This window comes from Macaca mulatta, chromosome 2 (assembly GCF_049350105.2).
Source record: "Macaca mulatta isolate MMU2019108-1 chromosome 2, T2T-MMU8v2.0, whole genome shotgun sequence".
Lineage (NCBI taxonomy): Eukaryota > Metazoa > Chordata > Mammalia > Primates > Cercopithecidae > Macaca > Macaca mulatta.
In genome coordinates, this window is record NC_133407.1 from 98832032 (window position 1) to 98856327 (window position 24296).

Sequence of the window (24296 nt, forward strand, 5' to 3'; positions counted from 1 at the left end):
GCTTCAGCCTCCCAAAGTGCTGGGATTACAGCCGTGAGTCACCGCGCCCAGCTCAGGATGGTATTTCATCCCTCACCACCCTCCCACCTTTTGGAATCTTCAGTGTCTGTTACTCCACTTTGTGTCCATGTATACCCTTTCTTTAGCTTCCACTTTTAAGTGAGAACATGTGGATTTTGGCTTTTTGTTTCTGAGTCATTTCACTTAGGATAATGGCCTCCAGTTCCATCCATGTTGATGCAAAGGACATGATATCATTCTTTTTTATAGCTGAGCAGTATTCCATGGTGTGTGCGCACACACACACACATCACATTTTAATCTAATCGTCCACTGATGGACACAACATTGGCTTCACATATTTGCTATTATGAATAGTGCTGTGATAAATATACAAGTGCAGTTGTCTTTTTCTTATAGTAGTTTCTTTTTTGGTGAGGGTCGGGGGATAGATAACCAGTAGTGGGATTGCTGGATTAAATGGTAGTTCTATTTTTAGTTTATTTTTAGGCAAATTTAGTAAATTTTATGCGGATATACTTAAGAGCTCTTCTTTGGAAATTGAGGCAACATTTTATTGTAATATTCTATTTATGCTTGAAAAGTACACACTGTATGACTCTAAAACTCCTCTTCTAGGAATTTATCCTAAGGAAGTAACTAGGAATACATGAAAAGATGTACCTTCAATGTTTAAATAACAGAAAAATTAGATTCAATCTAGCTGTCCAACAAAAGAGAGCTTGTTAAACATCACAGAGGAATACTAGGTAGCCATTCTTTTAAAAACCCTAGAAGACCATTCAATGCCATAAAAGGGTTTTTACAATATATTGTTAAGTGACAAAATAGAGTTATAAAGTAATAAATATAATATGACTATTTTGTAGAAGAAAAATGTATATGCATACGAAAAAAGATTGGAAGAAAAGAAATCAAATCACTGCAGGTAACAAGTATCTTTCAGGCAATTTACAGGTCTTTATTTTCTTTTATTTATCTATATTCTAACTATTACATTTGTAATAAGGAAACAAAGCTACTTTACTTTAAGTAAAGAGAAATTTAAGGAGCTGAGAGTGGTTTTGTCTGAGAAGAGAAATCTCAGGTGAAACATACTTAAAGGGCTGCTACATAAAAGATGAAAACACGTTTTCTAGCTGACCCAAGGGTAGAACTAAGGCCAAGAGGTAGAATCTGTATAGACATAACTTTCCACTCAACACAAAGAATTTGTTTAGTAAACAGAGTTTCATTCCTCAAGAAATACGGAGTTTCTCATTATTTGAAGCAATTTAGCCTAATTTGGATGATTTCTTGGTAGGGGTGATCTAGAAAGAATTGACTTAGAGTCTACCCATTACATAGTAGAAGCATAAAAATGTTGATTGGCTGTGTATCTACACAAGCAGAAAGCTAGTTGATTTCTATCTATGATCACTGGTAATACTCACATGACATACTCACTCAATACTCTCTGTCATTTAGCCTGTTGGTCTTTGCAAAGGTTCTCTGATCCGAAAACCCTGGGAAAAACTTGTCTCTGTGACTTGTGACTTCTTTGAATCACAGGTATTTTTCAATCTAATTGCCCGTCTTTCTGTGAAGAAGAGCAGATTATCGATAGTTACCTGCCACTACCTTACCCTCCTTCCTTTGATTTTCCCAACCACCTTGCTCACCACTTTCCACAGGCTACCCTGAGGCCACACCCACAGGATAGCTAGTCAAAGACCTGTTAAGCCTTGTTTTAGTCACAATATGGTCCTGCAGAATAAGCCAGACAAATTCAGAAACAGAGAACTGCTGGCTTGGATGTGATTCAAGCCTCTGAGACATTAAATTCAGTGTCCCAAAGAAACCTTACCTCAAGCCACAGGGAGAAGTTATTTCCAAGAAAATGTTCAATCCCTTTCCAGAAGTGTTTATTGCGCACTTATTATAAGGTAGCCTGTTACATTTGAGAGGCAGTTTATATTTGAGGTGTATTTGTGCCTGGTATATTTAAGGCAGTTGAAACAGGACACTTGGGATCCAGTTTTGCTCTGGTACCTGTGAGCTATGTAACAGGCACATACTTACCTATTTGAGTTTTGGTTGCCTCATTTATAAACTGGGATTGCAACACTGCATCATTCCAATTCTTGTGAGAAGCAAATGAAAGGACCTGAATGAAGGGTGCTGTACAAGGCCTGGTGCAGAATAAACAATCAAGGAAAGGCACCTGCTGCTGCCACTACTGGGAACAGAAAGATAGCTTGCTGGAGACTTCGAGTGAGTCACTGAACCTCTCTGGGCCATTATTCAGCTCTGAAATTGTGAGACTCACAGTCCCACAGTCAAGTTTCTACAGGTCTTGGTTCCCCCAGCTGTTATCTGTTTTGTTTTTTAACCCTTTCACCAGGAGGCCCATCCCTCTACCCACTCTCCCTTTAAAATGTTCCAACAGAAGGGCACAGATCAGCTTAGGCTGGTACTAGGCATGGGAGGACTTTCCCTGTGGAACTCTGCATTTAAAAATGTTCTCGTTCCAGGCTCCAGCCACTGGAAGTGAAAACTCTGCTGTTAACCAGAAAGCTATAAACCTTTCCAAGGTGGAAGAATCCCAGCAGAAAAACACACCCCCCACAGACTCCCCCTCCAAAGCTGGGCCAAGAGGATCTGTCCAATATCTTCCTGACTTGGATGATAACAATTCCCAGGAAAAGGACCCTCAGGAGGCCTTTCCTGTGCATCTGGATCTAACCACGAATCCCCAGGGAGAAAGCCTGGATCTTTCCTTCCTCTTCCTGGAGCCTATGGAGAAGAAGGTGGTTGTCCTGCCTTTCCCCAGAGAAAAAGCACGCACTGCTGAGTGCCCTGGGCCAGCCCAGGATGCCAGCCCTCTTGTCCTTCCGCCGTGAGAATCACACAGAGTCTTCTGTAGGGGCATGGTGCACCCATGAAATGGGAGGTGATGGGGACAATGGACAGAGACAGAGCATGCACACGTAGAGAGTGGCTAATGAAGGACACCTTTTTGACTCTTCTTCGCCTCAGCATGTTGACTGGGATTGGAAATAATGAGACTGAACCCCCTGCTTGGGCTGCACTCTACCCTGTACACTGCCTTGTACCCTGGGCTGCATCCCCTCCTAAACTGAGGAGTCTCATGCCATGGAGAGATGCCTCTCTTATGTCTCCAGCCACTCACTTATAAAGGTACTTATCCTTTCAGCAGTATATGTGTGCTCAAATCTCAGCATGAAAGCATTGCGTGAGTAGAGACAATTCCCTAACACCAGGAGGCATGAGAAACTAATGCCCAGCAGTTTCAGTCCCTAAATTCCCTTTAATTCCAGGACAGGTATTAGCTGCATAGGGCCCATACCATTTCCAAACTTCTACCTCTTTTCATCTGTCTGGAAGTCTCCAGGTCTCAACAGTGGGGTAATTCACTTAGAGCTGGGGGCACATGGAAGAGAAGTACACATGTGGCCTGTGCTAGACACTGTGGGAGCAGCAGACCGTGACAGTTCTCATCACTGTTACAATTTCTCTGGGACAGATAGAGGAGGGTCCATCATAGCATTCAATTATAGTCTATGTTTTCCATCTTTCAAACACTGCAGGACCAATTTCCCCTCATTCAGTAATACCTATGCACACGTGCACACATGCACACCAGATAGGACCTTGGACATTTTGACAGAGAATTTGCAGATGCAGCTATTGTCCTCTATCCTGGCGGCTATTAGAAGAGGCACACAGGTCTCGGCGTAATTAGCATAAGAGAAGTAGACAATATTCACACTCTGTTCCTCTTATCTGCTTCTCGTAAGAAGGAAGCGATTATGTGAGGGTGTCATATGGGGTCTTACACCCTGTTGGTCAGGGTCTGAAAGAAGCAGAATTGTACTCAGGTGACTCAACTAAAAAGACTTCAGTTGGCCCAGCACGTTGGCTCATGCCTGTAATCCCAGCACTTTGGGAGGCTGAGGCAGGCAGATCACTGGAGGTCAGGAGTTCGAGACCAGCCTGGCCAACATGGTGAAACTCTGTCTCTGCTAAAAATATAAAAATTATCCAGGCATGGTGGTACACGTCTGTAATCCCAGCTACTTGGGAGGCTGAGGCAGGAGAATCACTTGAACCTGGGAGGTGGAGGTTGCAGTGAGCTGAGATCATGCCACTGTACGCTGCCAGCCTGGGTAACAGATCTAGACTCAATTTCAAAAAAAGAAGAAGACTTCAGTGAAGGGAACTTTAGTGAAGGCTTGTGGCCCAGGTGAAGGGGAGGTCAAGGGATGCTGAGGCACCTGGACAACAGCGTCAGCAGGGAGTCTTCACCACCTAAGGCTGAGCAGGAGCAGGAGTGGCTGGCTTCTCTGCTCTGTTGGAACTATCCTGTGGAGAAGCCACCTGCAGGAGCCGCCCTGGTGGAGGGCTGCAGCCCCTGCAGAACCTAGTGCTGAAGCGGGAAGGAGCAGGGAATAAGCACCCTCCCCTCTCCCTACCTTCCTGCTTCCTTCCAGTCTCCTCCTCCCAATGGCTCTTTGAACTCAGTGGTAAATTAACCAGCAGGGAGAGCCTGGGTTATTCAATTCCCTGGAGTCAGCCTGGGAGACAAGACTAGGCAGAGAAAGTCAAAGGATGGGCCTGAGGCAAACAGAGAGAAACCATTAGGAGCCTCAACTGGGGTTTCCCAAGGGGTGTTCTATAAGGCCCTTCTCTACTGGTAAAAGGATGGGGAAGGGCCTCAGACTTTGTTTCTCCTTCTACCTACCACCTCCTTTCTCTTTCTATGGCTTAATTCATGAAAAACTAGATTGTTCCCATGCTTGCCACTGCCCCACCACCTCTTCATTCCTTAGGTCACTGTAACGTGAATCCATCTCTTTTCCTATAACCCACTGACTTGGTGTTCCCTCACAATCTTTTATTTTAAATTAAAAAAAAAATCTGTTCACTTTTACTTACACTTTCAAGCATCTGACAATGCTGACCTTGCTTGCTCTGCAGACTTTTTTAAGGAGACTTTGTCCCATATCCTCTAGGTTTTTCTTCCACTTTTCTGACCACTCCCCCTCATATCCCACCTTGGGCTCCTCTTCTCTGGCTCATCTCTTAGATGCTGTTTCTCTGGCTTTCGGTCCTTGATCTTTTTTTTTCTTACTCTGCAGACTCCATGCAGACAAGCTAATCTGCATCCTTGTCAGTAGTTGCAAAATGCTGCATTTATTACTGATCTGAGGCTCTTGCATTCAAGTCATCAGTAGTTTGCAATTGCTAACACTAATCTTCTACAACAAAATTTCAGGAGCTGAGTATTTCTAGTTATATAATATTAAGAGTTACCTCCGCTGAATGTTTAAAATGAACATATTCAACAAGAGGAAAATGAACAACCCACTTTGAAAATGGGCAAAACATTTTTAAAAAAATGAGATCGTGTCTTTTGCAGTAACATGGATGGAGCTGAAGGTTATTATCCTTAGCAAACTAATGCAGGAACAGAAAACCAAATACCGCATGCTCTCACTTATAAGTGGGAGCTAAATAATGAGAACACATGTACACATAGAGGGAAACAACACACACTGGGGCCTACTCAAAGGTGAAGGGTGGGAGGAAGGAGAGGATCAGAAGAAAATGGCTGTTTGGTACTAGGCTTAGTACTTGCATGACAAATAATCTGTACAACAAACCCCTGTGACATGAGTTTACCTGTATAACAAATGTGCACATGTACCCATGGACTTAAAAATAGAAGTTAAAAAAATAAAAATAAAAATGGGCAAAAGATTTAAACCTCACCAAAAAAAAAAAAAAAAAAAATGGTGAGTGAACATCTGTAAAAATGCTGAACTTCAGTGAACTTCATATGTCATCAAAGAAATGCAAATTATAATAACAATGAGATACCACTACATATCTGTCAGAATGGCCAAAATCCAGAACACTGACAATACCAAATGGTGGCAAGGATATGGAGCAAAAGGAACTTCTCATTCATTGCTGCTGGGAATGCAAATGTACAGCCACTTTGGAAGACAGTTTGACAGTTACTTTCAAAACTTAACATACTCTTATAATATGATCCAGTAGTCACACTCCTTGGTATTTACCCAAATGATGTGAAAATTATGTTCATACAAAAACCCACACATGGATATTCATAGCAGATCTGCTCATAATTGCTGAAATTTGGAAGCAACGAACTGTCCTTCACCAGGTGAGTGGTAAGTAAATCCTGACAATGAAATATTATTTGGCACTAAAAAGGAATACAAATATCAAGTCATAAAAAGACATAGAGGAAGCTTAAATACATATTACTGAGTGAAAGAAACCAATCTGAAAAGATTAAATACTGTATGGTTCCAACCATATGACATTTTGGAAAAGGCAAAATTATGAAGACAGTAAAAAGATCACTGGTTGCCAGTGGTTAGCAAGGAGACAGGGATGGAATATGTGGAGCACAGAGGATTTTTAGTCAGTGAAACTATTCTGTATGCTGCTACAATGGTGGATACATTTCATTCTATATTTGTCAAAACCCACAGATGTGCAACATCAAGGGTGAACGCTAATGTAAGCCATAGACTTTAGGCTATAACTATGGGTCGCTGTAAGTTCATCAGCTGTAACAAATGCACTGCTAGTGTTCAGAGGTTTATAGTAGGGGAGGCTGTGAGTGTGAGGGGAATATGTAGGGGCTGGGTAGAAACTCTATACTCACCACTCAGTTGTACTGTCAACCTAAAACTGCTCTAAAAATTAAAGCCCATTTTTAAAGTAAATTAACAAAATAGATACATTAAGCCTGATAAAAACTGTATTTTCTTTAAAAAGTGACTCCTATTACAAAAAAATCAAATGTCATAAAATTCTGTCAACCAGTCTAGTGATTCTCAAAGAAATAGTCAGAGATTTACAAAGAGGTCCACTGTAGCATTTATTTATTTATTTATTTATATTGTTATTATACTTTAAGTTCTAGTATAATGTTGGTGAGTGAACATCTGAAAAAATGCTCGAGTGTTGCACCCATTAATTCGTCATCTACATTAGGTATATCTCCTAATGCTATCCCTCCCCCCTCCCTCCACCCCATGACAGGCCACAGTGTGTGATGTTCTCCTTCCTGTGTCCAAGTGTTCTCATTGTTCAATTCCCACCTATTAGTGAGAACATGCGGTGTTTGATTTTGTTTGTTTGTTTGTTTGTTTTGTTTGTTTGTTTGTTTTTGAGACGGAGTCCCGCTCTGTCACCCAAGCTAGAGTGCAGTGGCACACTCTCGGCTCACTGCAACTGCGCCTCCCGGTTTCACGCCATTCTCCTGCCTCAGTCTCCCGAGTAGCTGGCACTACAGGCGCCCGCCACCATGCCCGGCTAATGTTTTGTATTTTTAGTAGAGACGAGGTTTCACTGTGTTAGCCAGCATGGTCCTCATCTCCTGTCCTCGTGATCCACCCGCCTCGGCCTCCCAAAGTGCTGGGATTACAGGCGTGAGCCACCGCGCCCAGCAGCGGTGTTTGGTTTTTTGTCCTTGCGATAGTTTGCTGAGAATGATGGTTTCCAGCTTCATCCATGTCCCTACAAAGGACAGGAATTCATCCTTTTTTTATAAGAACAAATAATTGGAAACAATATGCATGGCCAAAAATTGGGGAATGTTGAATACATTAACACATAAAACATGCAATATTACGTAATCTCAAAAATAATCTTTCTGAAGAATATTTAATGATCTGAGAAAGTCCTCATGGTATACCCTTAAGGGAAAATACAATATTTAAACCATATATAGCAAGGGATTGTTAAAAGTCCTTCTCTTGGGAAAGGATTTGGGAGTGAAGAATGGAGCAAAGAGACTTAATTTTTGTTTTACAATATTCTAAAATATTGTTGGCTTTTTTACTTTTTGCAGGGATTATGTTTATGACTAAAAATTATATACTTAAAATAACTCAAAAATTTAAAATCCTATAAAAACACAAAAGCATTTATAAAGCTTATATGGTTTCTATTAATGCCTGAAAAAAAAATAGAGGTTATAAGTAAATACATACTCAACTACAGTGGAGGGAAAGAAACACCTGTATGTACAGAATAATTCTAATGATGCAAAACATATATATTACATATATTCAAATAGCAAAAAGTATATGAAGTAATTATGCGTTATAAATAGTTGGTTTTCCTCATGGTTGTAGAATTAGAGGTGAATTTTCTTTATGCTTTTTGTATTTTCCACATTTTTTGCAAAGAGCATGTGTTCTATTATGAGTCAAAAAGGTTTAAAGAATAAAAATTCGTTAGCTAACTCTTTTTTCTGTTAAAATATCCACGACACACAGAAATAACCTAAATGCAGAATGAAAATGTGAAGACAGCAGGGCACAGTGGCTCGTTCCTATAATCACAGCGCTATGGGAGGCCGAGGCAGGTGGATCACCTGAGGTCAGGAGTTCGAGATCAGCCCAACCAATATGGTGAAACCTTGTCTTTACTAAAAATACAAAATTTAGCCAGGTGTGGTGGTGGGCATCTGTAGTCACAGCACTTGGGAGGCTGAGACAGAAGAATTGCTTGAACCTGGGAGGCGGAGGTTGCAGTGAACTGAGACGGCACCACTGTACTCCAGCCTGGGCAACAGAGAAAGTGAGACTCTGTCTCAAAAAAAAAAAAAGAAAAGGTGAAGATGAATATTCTACCCGCCCAGTCTGCCCAGATACCACCCGTGTAAAGTCAGCACTTCCATCTGAGGCCACTCTCTAGTTCCCTAAATGCTTAATAGGAACCATCCCCAAAGCCAAATGTCACTTCCTGGATCAGGGTTCTCAGGACAGAGTGTCTCTCTCACTACCATTCAGCTTCCTCCCAACCATTACCATCCCAGCACCCTTAATGTGCTCTCTCCCCTGAAGCCACTCCAGTTGCCAGAATGGCATCATTAGTACTGTATGGCTCTTTAAGATTCAATAAAGGAAGAGGAGGCATGGATCCCTGAGGTACCCCTTAGTCTCAGCAGAACAGTACGGTAGGAAAATTATATTCCTGCTCTTGATGCCTCTTCCCATCCCCTCAACATTCCCATTCCTTTTCCTATACCAGCATTTGGTTCACCCAGGACACCCCATTTAGGGTGCAGCCAATATAGCCATAATAGAAAAACTTCATTAAGGAACTCAAAATAGTTTTTGTTTTAATCAATAGCTTTCCCCTTCCCCACTGGGTTGGAGCCTCTTAATAACACCTTGACCAGATTCCATACATTCCTGTCATTCTCCGTTACACTGGACTGGTCCCATTGGGTATTTAAAAGCCAGGGTTACTGACATTAAAAGTTCAGTCACAAACAGTATTCAAAACATGTTGCACTCATTAATCCTGAGACTTGTGGAAATGAGATCTACTTTTCATATACCTCCCTTTTTGTTCTCTCTTCAAATCCTTTCCCTCTCTTCGGTTCTCTCTAGAATCCCAATAATTCTCAACCCTGACCGCACACACTGGATTACTTAGGAGTTTTAAAACTACCAATACCAAAGTCCACTCTCAGAGATTTTGATTAAATTGTCCTGGAAGAAGTCCTTGACATCAGGACTTTTTAAAGCTCCTGGGGTGATTCTAATATCAAGCCGAGTCTGAGAAACATTACTGCAGACTCTCACAGACACGAGGAAACTAAGAATCAGAGAAGTTTTGTTGCTTACCCAGCATTACACAGTAGGAAAGTAATAAAGCCAGGTTGAAAATTCAGATCTGACTTCAAAATGACAGCCTCTTCATTATTCTATTTTACCTGAAGTCACTTCCTTTTATAATGGTACCTGTTTAACATGTTCCCTCCCTTAGATAATGCAGCTGCCTTCTACTGAGGAGTTTTAGTGCCTTGATCCATCAATCCACTGACTGATGATGGAGATTTCCAGCTGAGACAGACAGGCAGATAGAGGAAAATTACCCCTAGCCCCACCCCCTACACCAGCACAGGCACTGCTTATGTTCAAAGACATACTTTAGATCTGCTATCTACTAGAAAAATCCAGATTTGTGCAGATCACAGTTCCACCCACTCATCAGCAGCATTTCTCAACTTTCTGTCCCCAAGACCCGCTAATCATTTACAGCTTGTTGATGGTTATTTGAACCCAGGGTCAAGGTGAACACCCCCAGTTACACAACAAAAATGTATCAAGGTTTTGTTTAATCAATTGCGTGTGTTTCAGAAAGTCTGTATAAAATTCTCTGCAGTGGCAGATCATAGCAAAGGATGATTTAACAAAATGAAGGCACTCATTGCAGCACTGCTTTTGATCACACTGCAGGATTCGTGTGCTGTGAGTCCCACCGACTGCAGCGCTATTGAGCCGGAGGCTGAGAAAGCTCTAGACCTGATCAATAAAAGGCGACGGGATGGCTACCTTTTCCAATTGCTGCGGGTTGCTGATGCCCACTTGGACAGAGTGGTGAGGAACTGCCATTGGCAGAGCTGAGTTGGGAGATTATGCATGGGGGCAAATGTGACTCTACCCCCTAGGCTTACTGCTTTGCACAATGAATGGCTTTGGTCAGAGTTTTTTGTTTGGTTTCTGTGGCTTCTCTAAATTGTTCTTTTTTCCTTCAAACTAAGATTTGTTATTAGTGTGCCCTTAACTATGATTCGATTTGTGGGTACGTATAAGCGTTTATGCTGAGCCCAGTTACGTGCTAAGTATTGCCAGAGAAACATTAGAATAAACTATGGGCCTTGGCCTCTAGGCATTAATAATATGCTGGCACATACAGGCACATACAGTAACTTTTAGTTACTCGGATAAACTAGAGAGAAGGCAAAGTTTTCTCAACCCTCCTAAGGCTCTTAACTTAGCCTGAAATAAAACTGGTAGACGAGGCCAGGCGCGGTGGCTCACACCTGTAATCCCAGCACTTTGGGAGGCCAAGGCAGGCGGATCATGAGGTCAGGAGTTCAAGACCAGCCTGGCCAACGTGGTGAAACCCCGTCTCTACTAAAAATACGAAAATTAGCTGGGCATGGTGGTGCACGCCTGTAATCCCAGCTACTCAGGAGGCTGAGGCAGAAGAATCGCTTGAACTCGGGAGGCAGAGGTTGCAGTGAGTCGAGATTGTGTCACTGCACTCCAGCCTGGGCAACAGAGCTAGACTCCATCTCAAAGAAGAAGAAGAAGAAGCAGAAGGAGAAGGAGAAGGAGAAGGAGAAGAAGAAGAAAACATACAACTTTACTTAATCCAAGGTTTACCTGACACAGGAGTCTTCATAAATGAAGACTCAGATATCCAAAGAAACTGGCCACTTGTATACTTAGAATCCACGAAGAGTGTGCAGAATGCAGAAGTGTGATGGGACAAAAGGCTGTAATCTAAGAGTCGTAGACTGAAAGAAGGACCCAGCAAGGCCTGTCTATTTGAGTTCTTCATGGCCTCTTTGTGTGGCATTTCTGGCTCCCAAGTATGAGACAGGATCCCTCTGGAATGCGGATCTGAGGACCTACTATCAAACACAGTAGGTCAGAGAATTTCTTTATGGCCAGCTCCTACAAAGAAAGACGCAGGGGGAAGGTTAGATTCATATTTTAGGATTTATGGATGCTTTCGGGGAGAGGGATTCTGCCGTCTGTGACCTGCCCTGGAGACGAGAAATTTTAATTTCTATGACTTGCCTTGGGGGAGAAAGCAGAGTAGGAGAACAAAGGGCAGAAGGTCAGACAGATCTTGCTTCTGAGGCCCTTCCCATTTCCTTCAGTTCAAAGGACTCAGCATGCCAAAGTACCATACTTTGAGGTACCATGTCCTGAACCCCAACAATAGCCAAGTGGCCAAAGGAGTGGTAAATGTACTGGGGCAGTTTAATGAGGGGAGATCTAGTAAGACTGGATGGGAGGAGGCTTCCACTGTGTAATGATGCATGGGTAGGATTTGAACAGGTCTGGGTAAAGGTGTTCCTGGTGAATTCCTGGCACCACCACTTCTAGGTGGGTATGGAATCAGGAACAAGGGTGTTAGGGAGCCATTGAATATAAGCAGGTAGGTTCCAGAAGTTCCACGTGGGCTCTGGAGCAGCCATCAGGTGGGAGCCAAGCCTGTGGGCTTGTCTTGAGGTGAAACAAGATTGCTGTCTTCACTTAGATTACACACCTACCTAAACTGGACTAGAGGAGCTGATAGACATTATAGAGAGACATGAAGCCTGCCTCTAAGCTCCCCAGATAACCTACTCTCCCTCTGATGGAAAAACTGAAATTAAGGAGGGCAGACAAGGAGTACTACAGAAGACAATTTACCCTTCTGAAAGCATCACAGAGGCACTGTGGGTTGCAGAGAACAGGTGTGCAGGAGTTTAGGACTCGAACAGTAATTCAGTGACCATTAGTCCCATGCCAGGCTCATCGACAGATATTAGGGTATAGGATGCATCAGCACAGAGCTACCTCTGAGAGCTAGGGTAGAGAGCGGGTGGGTGGGGAGGGGTCCTGATGTTCCTGGGGAAACTGAGGCAAAAGACAGGGACATGAAGTAGAAAGCTATTTATGTATTCAGGAATGAAAGAACAAGGGTCAGACCTGGGTAGTGGGAGTCAAGGAAATGAGACTGAGGAATAGACATGAGAGACGTTGCCAAGAAAGACCATTCAAGGCCTGGTACTGGATAGCAATAGCAAGGACAAGGAAGACATCTCATAGGTTTACATGTTTTACCCCAGGGTCTAAGGCAATATGTTCTTAGTGGTGCCACTGACAAAGACAAGGGAAGTGGAGAGGCAACTGGTTTGTAAGAGAAGAGAGAGGATTTAGCTTTGGGCAAAGCGACATCAAAGCAGAAAATTCCATGATCAGTAATAGAGCTGGGCAAGAGGACACAACTACAAGGACAGATTGGAGGCCCTGATGAGGTCGTCATGACTTACACTTCTAGGCGTGTATAGGTGATGACGCCTCCACTAAACCACCACTGCCATTTAGTGATCGCTTCTTAAAGTTTATGGACAGAAGACACATCAGGACCACTTAAAAAGAAATTTTGGAAATAACTCATTGAAATTATGTATTGGAATCAATAGATCAAATGACACAAAGGTAGGGCAATTGCAAAGACAGTGAGAGGAATAGGAATTCTGTTTTAGTAATAAATATATAGCTTTAATAAATTTCAAAAAACCCCACTAGGTTTCCATGTGCTACTCACATGTTGCTTTTGGCATTCCTCAGGAAAATGCAACTGTATATTACTTAGCCTTAGATGTGCAAGAATCTGACTGCTCGGTCCTATCCAGGAAACACTGGAATGAGTGTGAGCCACCTGATTCCAGACGTCCATCTGAAATAGTAAGTAAAGAGAGCACCTTCGCTCTGCTCTTATCATTCTTATTTTCTATCTAGTCTGTTCACTCAGGGCAGCCAATGCCTGGGCTAACACAGTAGAAGAGAAAGGGCAGCTTTTGCCTTGAGAGTCACGAAAATGGTGTTAATCTTGAGCGATACTCTTGAGAGTCTTTCCTGGGAACCCAGTTCAAGACAACTCAGCAGGGTGTGTGTTCCCATCAAAAAGCATAACCAGCTGTGAGTCCTTTTGGGCAAATCACCTAATAACATCCCTCCACTTCGGTGTTTTTTGACTGTAAAATAAGAAGTGAGTTTAGGAATTCATGGACTCTAAAGACCTTCCACTCCTGACAGTCTACAGGTATGAGAATCTATGAACTTGTAATTGTGTCCTATGAACAATGGTCCTATTTTCAGGAATGGCCAAAGGGATTACTTGTAGTGAGGAATTGGGTCTTGTTCGGCGCCTAGGATATACGCTGAGGAATGAGATCTGGCTTTGCATGTGGGAGGTGGGTACTCAAATGCCAGGCTCTCTGACACAGGTGGAGAACATGAAGATGAATAAGCAGAGATTCAAGATTTCACTTCCAGAAAATGAGAGGCTCACACTCCTCAGAGTTTCACCACTTTTTCCCTTGAAAATGTTTGGGGTATGGTCATGATGCTTTAAATAGTTTCTTGCTGGTTCTCCTGAGGATTTTGAGTTCCAACAGGATGCAGCATACAGAAACTGCCTAAGAAAATGCACAGTTTGAGACCAGCTTTGATGAAAGAAATGTGTTTTAAATGAACAGTAGGAGGATGTTGCGTCACCTTTTTGCTCTTTCACATCCAACCTGAGTAAGGCAGGATGCAATGACTCAGCAAGTCCTCAAGAACCTCTTTTTTACAGGTGATCGGACAATGTAAGGTAATAGCTACAGGACATTCCCATGAATCTCAGGATCTCAGAGTGATTGACTTTAACTGCACCACAAGTTCTGGTATGGTAATCTGTTAAATTGCTAATTCTTGATTAATACAAATTCAATCACACAGTGGTATTTGTCTCATCCATGTACATATGTATTCATATATATTCAGATGTATTCATATACATTTATGATGTACATGAAAGAAAAGCCTTCATAGACTTCATTATTATTCATTCTCCAGATAATAGAAGGGAGACAATTTTCCCCTGGTACTGGTACACCTTCCTTTAAAGAAATTCAATACATGAAAATAGAGATTTAGGAGAGGTAGGTTAGCATCATTATAGATATAGGCTTTGGATTCAGACTTGCTTTAGCTTGAGTCATCATCTGCCAGTTGTATAGTCTTGGGAGGAAGTAAAGTCTTGGGACTATGAAGTAAAGATTATGACACTTTCTACTTAAGACAAAATAATTGATGCTCAAAGAGGTTAAATGACTTGGCCTCGAGAACAAAGCCAAGATATTGTGAAGATGTGACACTATCCCAGGAGTGTTAACTCTAAATTCCATAGCTTTTATTTATTTATTTATTTATTTATTTATTTATTTTTATTTTTGAGACGGAGTGTCACTCTTGTTGCCCAGGCTGGAGTGCAATAGTGTGATCTTGGCTCACTGCAACCTCCGCCTCCCAAGTTCAAGCAATTCTCCTGTCTCAGCCTCCCAAGTCGCTGGGATTACAGGCATATGCCACCACACTCAACTAATTTTGTATTTTTAGTAGAAATGGAATTTCTCCGTGTTGGTCAGGTTGGTCTCAAACTCTTGACCTCAGGTGATCTGCCACCTTGGCCTCCCAAAGTGCTGGGATTACAGGTGTGAGCCACCAAGCCTGGCCTCCATACCCTTTTAATTTACATTTTCAGAAAGAATCATCACAGAATTCCTTTTTAAAATAGCAAATCCAAATATGATATTAATACAAAAATGCAAGCTACTGCCACAGGAGGTTGCATTGAAGAAAGGATGATCTGTATCTTCTCCTCTCTCTGAGCAAAACTCTGTGTTAATGCTCCATCTTCCTCCTTGGCAACAGCAGGAAGAACTTATTAAAATATTAGTGGCCTGATGCGGTAGCTCACATCTATAATCCCAGCACTTTGGGAGGCTGAGGCCAGAGAGTCGCTCGAGCCCAGGAGTTTGAGACTAGCCTGGGCAATGTGGCTCCACCCCATCTCTATTGTTTAATATATATATTAATATATGTCATATTAATACATAAATATATAATATGTATTATATAATACATAAATGTATGATATATTAGATAATATATAAATATATAATAGATATTAGATAATAGATAATATATATTTATATATTAGCAAATGTCATATATATATACACATATATGTTAGCACCTTGTCAATGGTACTGGTGAAGGCATCATGAGCAGGGGTCACAACACAGACATTGGGATCAGAAAGACTCAAAGGAAGAAGCAGCAGTTTAGCTCTGTTGCCAAATGGCTGATTGATCTTGAAGCAGTTACTTAGCTCTTCCAACCCTCAATTTGCCCATCTGTAAAATGAAAGTTGCTGTCATTCTTGCCACCAAGCCACCATTAACATTTCCAGCCCTTAACTGTGACACTGCCATCTTCTTTCTCCAGTCTCTTCAGCACTGGCCAATACCAAAGATAGTCCCGTCCTGGTAGATTTCTTTGAGGATACTGAGAGCTACAGAAAGCAAGCCGACAAAGCCCTTGAGAAGTACAAAGAGGAGAATGATGACTTTGCCTCTTTCAGAGTGGACCGAATTGAGAGAGTTGCAAGAGTGGTGAGTCTCCACTGAGGTTCAGCTGGAGTCTGAAGGCCCAGACTCCAACCTGGCAGCAGGAACTGAATGGCACACCCTCTCCACCTGCCTCAATTGACCAGCTGCCTTTTAATTTGTCACTTTTGGGGCCATAAAAGACAGGCAGCAGATATTTTAAAAAATACCAAAAAATTGCCTTCCTCAAACACTTTTATTTTTTGAAGGGTGGGTAGGGGATTGGACATCTGACAGAGAGGAGAGAAAATCTAAAGAGGAATCAGGGAAAGACAAGAGCATATGAGGGTTGTGTCATTACAAATCATCCAGTACTAACTCTTGTACTATGATGGAAAACTGAAGTTCAGAGAAACTACTTCACAACACCCAGTAATGTGCCTATGGCTAGACAGTTCCCTGCTCACTCTACAAGGAGCCAAGTGCTTTCACCCAGAACTGTCTTGTAGAGCAACTGGTTGACATTTGCTATGCATTCAGAAAATGCAACGTTAAATAGATTGTGTTACATACAAGTAAGGAAATGAGTACTATGCAGTTGCTCAAAGAACGTTTGGACCCATGCGCACTGGAGTTTCAAAACATATTGGTATAGGAAAACACAGGTTATAGAACAGTACTTAGACTATGAACCCATTTATATGAAACGCTTAGATCTACCTGTGTATGTGTAACATATCTAGGAAAACACTCGAAGAGGAAACACATCAAATAAATGAGAATGACAACTCTGGGAATAAGTTGGAGTGCAGGAGGAGTGATTTTTCACACTCTACTTCATCATGTATTTATTACTTGAACCTTTTCAGTGAAATGGTATTCACCTTATCACTTATGTGATACATTTTTATTTATTTTTTTTTTTATTTTTATTTTTTTTTTTATTTTTTTTTTGAGACGGAGTCTCGCTCTGTCACCCAGGCTGGAGTGCAGTGGCCGGATCTCAGCTCACTGCAAGCTCCGCCTCCCGGGTTCACGCCATTCTCCGGCCTCAGCCTCCCAAGTAGCTGGGACTACAGGCGCCCGCCACCTCGCCCGGCTAGTTTTTTTTGTATTTCTTAATAGAGACGGGGTTTCACCGTGTTAGCCAGGATGGTCTCGATCTCCTGACCTCGTGATCCGCCCGTCTCGGCCTCCCAAAGTGCTGGGATTACAGGCTTGAGCCACCGCGCCCGGCCTGTGATACATTTTTAAAAGGCAGAAACCATTTTAAAAAATGACACATACTGATGATTTTGAATTCTCATACTGCCTTAAAAAATATTGAATGGTAGTTATAGTTATCTACTGCTTTTTTTCCCCACTTTCTTTGTCTGTTCTTGAAACTATTTTGATCCCATCTGTTCTAGAAAGGAGGGGAAGGAACCAATTACTTCGTGGACTTCTCTGTGCGGAACTGCTCCAGACACTATTTCCCCAGACACCCCAATGTGAGTATAAGAAACAAACCTGCACATTGTGCACATGTACCCTAGAACTTAAAGTATAATAATTAAAAAAAAAGAAATGTCTATGATCACTGACTAGAGTCACAGAGAAGAAGAGGAAGAAGAAGAAAGAAGAAAGAAGAAGAAGAAGAAGAAGAAGAAGAAGAAGAAGAAGAAGAAGAAGAAGAAGAAGAAGAAGAAGGAGGAGGAGGAGGAGGAGGAGGAGGAGGAGGAGGAGGAGGAGGAGGAGGAGGAGGAGGAGGAGGAGGAGGAAGGGGAAGAAGGGGAAGAAGGGGAAGAAGGAGACAAAGGAGAAGGAGAGGAAGAAGGAGAAAATGAGGAGGAGGAGAAGGAGGAAGAAATGTCTGTGAAATACAAAGTATCGTCTTGGATGCACTTAGTACCTGCCAGGCACTCTTCTAAGTGATTTACACACAGGATAACTTTTATTTTTGAGACGGAATTTCGCGCTTGTTGCCCAGGATGGAGTGCAATGGTGCGATCTCGGCTCACTACAACCTCCGCCTCCCGGGTTCAGGTGATTCTCCTGCCTCACCCTCCTAAGTAACTGGGATTACAGGCATGCACCACCATGCCTGGCTAATTTTTGTATTTTTAGTAGAGATGGGGTTTCACCATGTTGGTCAGGTTGGTCTCAAACTCCTGACATCAGGTGATCCACCCACTTCGGCCTCTCAAAGTGCTGGGATTACAGGCATCAGCCACCACGCCCAGCCTGTGATAATTTATTAACCCTCACACTACCATATGAGATAGATGCTACTTTCTTCCCAAATTAGCAGATAGGGAAACTGAGGCACAGAGAACATAAGCGAACCATAAGAACATGATTTTATAATATACATTATATATATCTAAACTTAAAACTAAGTTTCTAACTCATTAAGATTAAAGGCTTAGTTAGAACTATAGCAACTTGTACTAAGACCCTACACCCAGTGGTTTTCCTAATTCCACATCATTGATACTCACAGAATCCCACTCGACAAATGAGGAGGCAACTGAAGCTCAGCAAAGGAAAGCTCTTGCTGATGTTGACAACCAAGCTGAGATTAAAACTTAGTTATTCTTATACAAAGTTCAGTGGGATTTTTCCTCTAATCATTTACCAATAGATTCCCATGTACCTGCAGGAAGACATTATTAATACTACCTGGCATTTGCATGGTGATCTACAGTTAAAGAAACACCTCCACATCTATTATTATCAGGTCAGAGCCTCGTGAAAATCCTGCTAACAAGGAAAAGCAAGTATCTGCCTACATTTTCCTGTGACAAGGGGAGCTAAAATTAAAACCACTTACCTAAGGGCACTTAGCTAGAGAGTGTTAGGAAATGGAATTTTAATTATGATGTCAAGTCCAGATTTTTCTGAGGTTTAACAACACATTCTCCCTGGTCAAAAGGGAGAAACCATCCATTAGTACCTTTGTTAGCTGTTCTAATATCCAAACTGAACCAGGTCTAGAATCCTTCTTAGTGGCCACCAGAAAAGACACCTCTCTCCCTTATTCCTATGGTCAAGAAACCCTTTTGGTATGGATAATGTAACCCCAGACCTGATGCATCAGAGCTGAAGAGGAGGCTCAGGAGTAAGTGTTTTACACCATCCTCTCATTTAATTAAGCCCTCCCACAACCTGTGAATAAATAGTATTATCCCCATTTTACAATGGCTGACTTCCAGAAATCTTTTGTAACTTTCCCAAACTCAGACAACTAGGAAATGGAGAAGCCAGGATTAACACAGGTCTCTCTGATTCCCAAACTGTACTCAGAACCTCGGTGCTTAGCAATTTCTTCTAGCAGACGGCCGTCCTCTTGTCCTAGTCGATCTTTCACAGGTGGGTTTAGGAGCTGGAGCACAGGAGTGCCATCCAGTTGTAGCCCCCATACTTGGGTGGAGTCAGCAGACACTTGCCTTGACAATGTCCATGAAAACCCATCTTTATGCCGTACAGATTCCCTCCTGTCCAACACTTTCCTCCAAGGGACTCGCTGAAGTTGTAAAAATCCCTCTTTGGCACCATTCCTCATTGTCCTAGGCACAGGCAACTGAGGTCTCCAGGGCAGAAGGGTTGGCCTAAAGGCAAGGCAGCAATGATGTGGTTTTCCTCCCCACCACCCTTGGGAAGCCCAGTGCCAGTGCCTGCTCATGAAAAAAACACAGCAACTTGAGTGATACCCTTCGCCATCTGCACTTTCCCCAAAGCTTGGTGAGGAAAGATTGCTGAACAACTGGTGGGGCTGTCTGATCATGTTACCCTGATTTTTCTGAAGCACTTCTTCCTTTTCTGAATGTCTGGAAGCTAACTCCGGCTGGTCATCTTCACACCACCTGGACACACACACTAACAGGCTCCTCATTCTTTTGTAGGTCTTTGGATTCTGCAAAGCAGATTTGTTCTATGATGTAGAAGCCTTGGACTTGGAAAGCCCGAAAGACCTTGTCATAAACTGCGAAGTCTTCGACCCTCAGGTGGGTTGTCTAAGCAGACTTTGTCGTGGCAGTGCCAGATTAAGTGACATATGTACACAAATAGTGTTGTTGGTTCCTAAAGCTCTATGTATGGGTGTGTGTGTGTGTGTGTGTGTGAGAGAGAGAGAGAGAGAGAGAGAGAGAGAGAGAGAGAGAGAGAGGGAGACAGAGAGAGACAGAAAGAGAGACACAGACATGCAAGAAAAGATACAGAGAATACCCCACAACTGGGGAAAGGAGTGCAATTGCAAGCTTACACAAAAAGTGTAAAAACTTTTCCAAGAATTGGAGAGGGGTAACAATTGGCAGAAAATTAAAATCATGTCCAATTCAACCAAACTTGAATGAATTTGAAAATGCTCCTTGTAGTCGGGACTCTGACGCTGAGACTTAGTCATCCCTAAGCTTGTATTATTGGGCACGGAATCTAAGGGGAATAAATTAGCCTCAAATTTATTATGTAAATGTATATAAAATGAGATGCAAAATCATATTTTGCATCTGTCTCAGAAATTTTTTTTCTATTTTTACGTGAGTACAAAGATTTGCTTCATGAAATTTTTCATATCAGAAACAAAACTGAAAATAATCCAAACATCCAATCCCAAATTTAAAAAAAAGAAAAAGAAACAAAGGGCAGGATTGTCACCATGAACATGGCTCTGTCGGTTTTTTTTTTTTTTTTTGAGATGGAGTCTCGCTCTTGTTGCCCAGGCTGGGGTGCAATGGTGCCATCTCAGCTCATCGCAACCTCCGCCTCCTGGGTTTAAGCGATTCTCCTGCCTCAGCCTCCTGAGTAGCTGGGATTACAGGCATGCACCACTACGCCTGGCTAACTTTGCATTTTTGGTAGAGACGGGGTTTCTGCATGTTGGTCAGGTTGGTCTCAAACTCCCAACCTCAGGTGATCCACCTCCCTTGGCCTCCCAAAGTTCTGAGATTGCAGACGTGAGCCACCACGCCCAGCCTCTGTAGCTATTTTTTGAAAATTAAACTCCGAACAGGGGAGAGAGAGAAGAGGTCAAGTGTTCAACCTTTAGGAGTAAGGGATGTTGATGTCGTTAAGTCTCAGTTAAGAATATCAGTTATAAGGCACTAGTTTTCCAGTGTTGGTCTACAGGTGGGTGCCAGGTGATAATATTGTTTCACCACTCTGTGTAATAAAAATGAAAAAAAAATAAGGGTAATGGAGTTTTTTATATCTAACATTTATCCATCTAAAGGGCAATCCTTTACTCTGATATTGTGTTTCTGGCTCTTTTTTTTTTTTTTTTTTTTTAATCAAAATTTCCTTCCAGGCTGGGCATGGTGGCTCACGCCTGCAATCCCAGCACTTTGAGGCTGGGATGGGTGGATCACTTGAAACAAGGAATTGAACATGGTAAAACCCATCTCTACTAAAAATACACAAATTAGGATCCTAGGCAACAGAGCGAGACTCTGTCTCAAAAAAAGGAAAAACAAATTAGGTGGGCATGGTGGCTTGGGCCTGTAGTCCCAGCTACATGGGAGGCTGAGGTAGGAGAATTGCTTGAACCTGAGAGGTGGACGTTGCAATGAGCAGAGATCACACCACTGCACTCCAGACTGGGTGACAGAGTGAGACTCAGTCTTAGAAAAAAAATCGTTTCTTTTGTGAAACAATAATGGTGGTAAATGATACTTATGTTTATATTTTAAATATCAGCTGGGCTAGATAACAATTTGAGAATCCTTTTTTGTAATCCTTTTAAAATTGATTTGTAGAATCTATGATCTGGGAGTCGTTGGTGTAAATCGAGTCAAGTATCTAACATCTTCTTTTATGTTCCATGACGATAGGCACTTTTCTGTGTTCTTTTCCAGGAACATGGGAACATCAATGGTGTACCGCCTCATTTGAGACATCCCTTCCACTGGGGTGGGCATGAGCATTCTTCTACCACCACCAAGTCTCCACTCAAGCCCCATGGATCCAGAGATCATCGTCATCCCCACGAGCCACACGAACATGGACGCCCACCTCCTCCAGATAAAAGAGATCACTTACATGGACCCCCACTTCCACAAGGCACTCCTCCACTATTGCCCATGTCCTGCTCAAGATGTCATAATGCCACTTTTGGCACGAATGGGGCCCAAAGACATCCTCATAATAATTCCAGTGACCTCCATCCCCATAAGCATCATTCCCATGAACACCATCCTCATGGACACCATCCCCATGCACACCATCCTCACGAACACGGTACCCATAGACAGCATCCCCATGGACACCATCCCCACGGGCACCATCCCCATGGGCACCATCCCCATGGGCACCATCCCCATGGACACCATCCCCACTGCCATGATTTCCAAGACTATGGACCTTGTGACCCACCACCCCATAACCAATGTCACCATTGCCATGGCCACGGCCCACCACCTGGGCACTTAAGAAGACGAGGCCCGGGTAAAGGACACCGTCCCTTCCATTGCAGACAACCTGGATCTGTGTACCGACTCCCTTCTCTAAGGAAAGGTGAGGTGCTGCCACTTCCTGAAGCCAATTTTCCCAGCTTCCCATTGCCGCACCACAAACACCCTCTAAAGCCAGACATTCAGCCCTTTCCTCAATCAGCCTCTGAATCATGTCCAGGGAAGTTCAAGAGTGAGTTTTCACAAGTTTCCAATTTTTTCACACATTCACTTCCAAAATAAAATGTGATTCCTTTGAAGAGGAAAATGAATTATACATTGAATTAGAATCATAAATAAAATGACCAGTAATTTTGAAAATTACAGTTCTTTTCTACTTGCTTTCATACTGGAGATGCAGCAAAATGTGAATGGGAAAAGAGATGGCCTGAGAAGAAAGATCAAATGGAAAGGAGAGGAAAGAACTCAGTGCTGCCAATTAGTAGTTAATTCTGTCACTCACCACTACATCACCTGAGGCAAATCTATGCCACTCAGAATCTCCTTCTTTCCTGGACTTAACTCTAATTCTAGAGTCTCTGTTACTGCTTGGGCTATACCTGGGCATACCAATAAAGTATGGTATTGAAACTATTATTATTATTTATTTCATTTTATTTTCTAAGTTCCAGGGCACATGTGCAGGGTTTGCAGGTTTGTTACACAGGTAAATGCATGCCATGGTGGCTTGCTGCACCTATCAACCCATCACCTAGGTATTAAGCCCAGCATGCTTTAGTTCTTTTTCCGAGGGCTCTCCTGCTTCCCACCCTCTCTCTATTTATTATTATTAAAGTGACCTAAATTCTCTCCTAGTGATTATTACTAGGCATCTAAATTTTCTTTTGGACAAATAAGTTCTAAATTCAATCATGAAGCAAACAAACTTCTGCTATAAATTGCAAAGAAGCTTGCTAACATGAATCATGACCATAAATTCAGGAGCACAAGAAATGTCACTTTATGCTCAGAACAAATTAGTTTCTATTTGAGAATGCCATCCTACTGGCTTAGTGGGAAATTTAACCCCGGTCCTTCCTGGAGTTCCCTCGCCCTACCCTGCTACTTTCCACACAAAGTTGGGCCACGGTTCTAGAATCTTACATAGTGCCAAGCTGTCCAGGTGGTGGGAATGAGTGACTATCCTTCAGCCAGGGTGACTGTTGGACCAATGATCATCATCATGAGTGATAGCCATCATGCTCAGGGATAGTCACGACCCTGTTCACATCACTCTTTCAGTCTGATTTATCTGCTACTTCTCTAGCAAACTGTAAATGCAGGAGTGTCTGTACACTAGCAATGGACATGACTGCCAAGGTATGGCATATGGCTACTCTCTCCCTGGGATCTTGCTGTCTTCCCAGCCGCATGCCCAGAAAGCAGGGCAGAGGTCTCCTCTGCCTCGGAGACCCCTTACCCCACTCTTCTTCTTATACCTTCTCCCTCAGCTAAGGACTCTCTTGCTAGTCTCAGGTAAGTTCACTTTGTTTATTTTTAGGGCCAGAAGACTCTTTTTCCACACTGTACTCCTCTTTGTCTTTCCTCCTCAAATCAGGACTTAATCATTTGAACGAACTGAAAGAATTCAGATTCTGTCTATCTTCCAACTACAATAGTGATACTCAAAGTATTTCATAACCAACGTGACCCAAGCACTGAACAATCAGACCAGAAACAACAACCTATCAGAACAGTCACCATCCATAAACAACCCGCGTGACCACACCGGCAGATGCAGCTGAATGTGGCCCTGCAGAATCACATTCCTCCTGGAGGCATGAACACCAGGTCAGCTGCTTGAACAGGGAGAGGAGAAAGATGAGACCCGTGGAGGGCAAAAGATA

The 24296-nt window shown here is 42.5% G+C and overlaps 2 protein-coding genes and 1 long non-coding RNA gene across 14 annotated transcripts in view; 2 read left to right on the plus strand and 1 right to left on the minus strand.

Annotated features, from left to right (window-relative positions):
* Positions 1-3220, plus strand: part of FETUB (fetuin B) — a 25756-nt gene extending 22536 nt beyond the window's left edge. For all 10 annotated transcript variants that reach the window (XM_077992036.1, XM_015131402.3, XM_015131405.3 and 7 more), the window contains 2 exons: positions 1489-1572; positions 2535-3220. In XM_077992036.1, the coding sequence (XP_077848162.1) occupies positions 1489-1572; positions 2535-2903 (453 nt within the window). In that variant the 3' untranslated portion in view covers positions 2904-3220. The remainder of the gene's footprint in view (positions 1-1488; positions 1573-2534) is intronic.
* The window catches only part of LOC144339105 (uncharacterized), a 24310-nt gene extending 14525 nt beyond the window's left edge, over positions 1-9785 (minus strand). Inside the window, exon 1 of the long non-coding RNA XR_013413777.1 lies at positions 9705-9785. This is a non-coding gene — a long non-coding RNA (uncharacterized LOC144339105). The remainder of the gene's footprint in view (positions 1-9704) is intronic.
* A 371-nt stretch (positions 9786-10156) lies between these two features.
* On the plus strand, positions 10157-23043 carry HRG (histidine rich glycoprotein). Of its 3 annotated transcripts, none has more exons than XM_015131401.3 (7): positions 10157-10460; positions 13218-13334; positions 14227-14317; positions 15924-16090; positions 17434-17514; positions 19909-20010; positions 21856-23043. In XM_015131401.3, the coding sequence occupies exons 1-7, from the start codon at positions 10278-10280 to the stop codon at positions 22690-22692; spliced, it is 1578 nt and encodes a 525-aa protein (XP_014986887.3). In that variant the 5' UTR covers positions 10157-10277; the 3' UTR covers positions 22693-23043. The 3 variants fall into 3 exon arrangements, with proteins under 3 accessions (XP_014986887.3, XP_077848160.1, XP_077848159.1); XM_077992034.1 differs by having other exon boundaries at positions 10255-10514; positions 13176-13334; XM_077992033.1 differs by having other exon boundaries at positions 10260-11571; positions 13176-13334.
* The last annotated feature ends 1253 nt before the right edge of the window (positions 23044-24296 follow it).

Excerpts from the sequence above, each read along its gene's own strand:
- HRG (XM_015131401.3), top strand. The coding sequence starts at position 10,278 with ATGAAGGCACTCATTGCAGCACTGCTTTTGATCACACTGCAGGATTCG. Across the intron at positions 14,318-15,923 it reads TAACTGCACCACAAGTTCTG|TCTCTTCAGCACTGGCCAAT; the intron begins GTATGGTAATCT and ends TTCTTTCTCCAG. Across the intron at positions 20,011-21,855 it reads GCGAAGTCTTCGACCCTCAG|GAACATGGGAACATCAATGG; the intron begins GTGGGTTGTCTA and ends GTTCTTTTCCAG.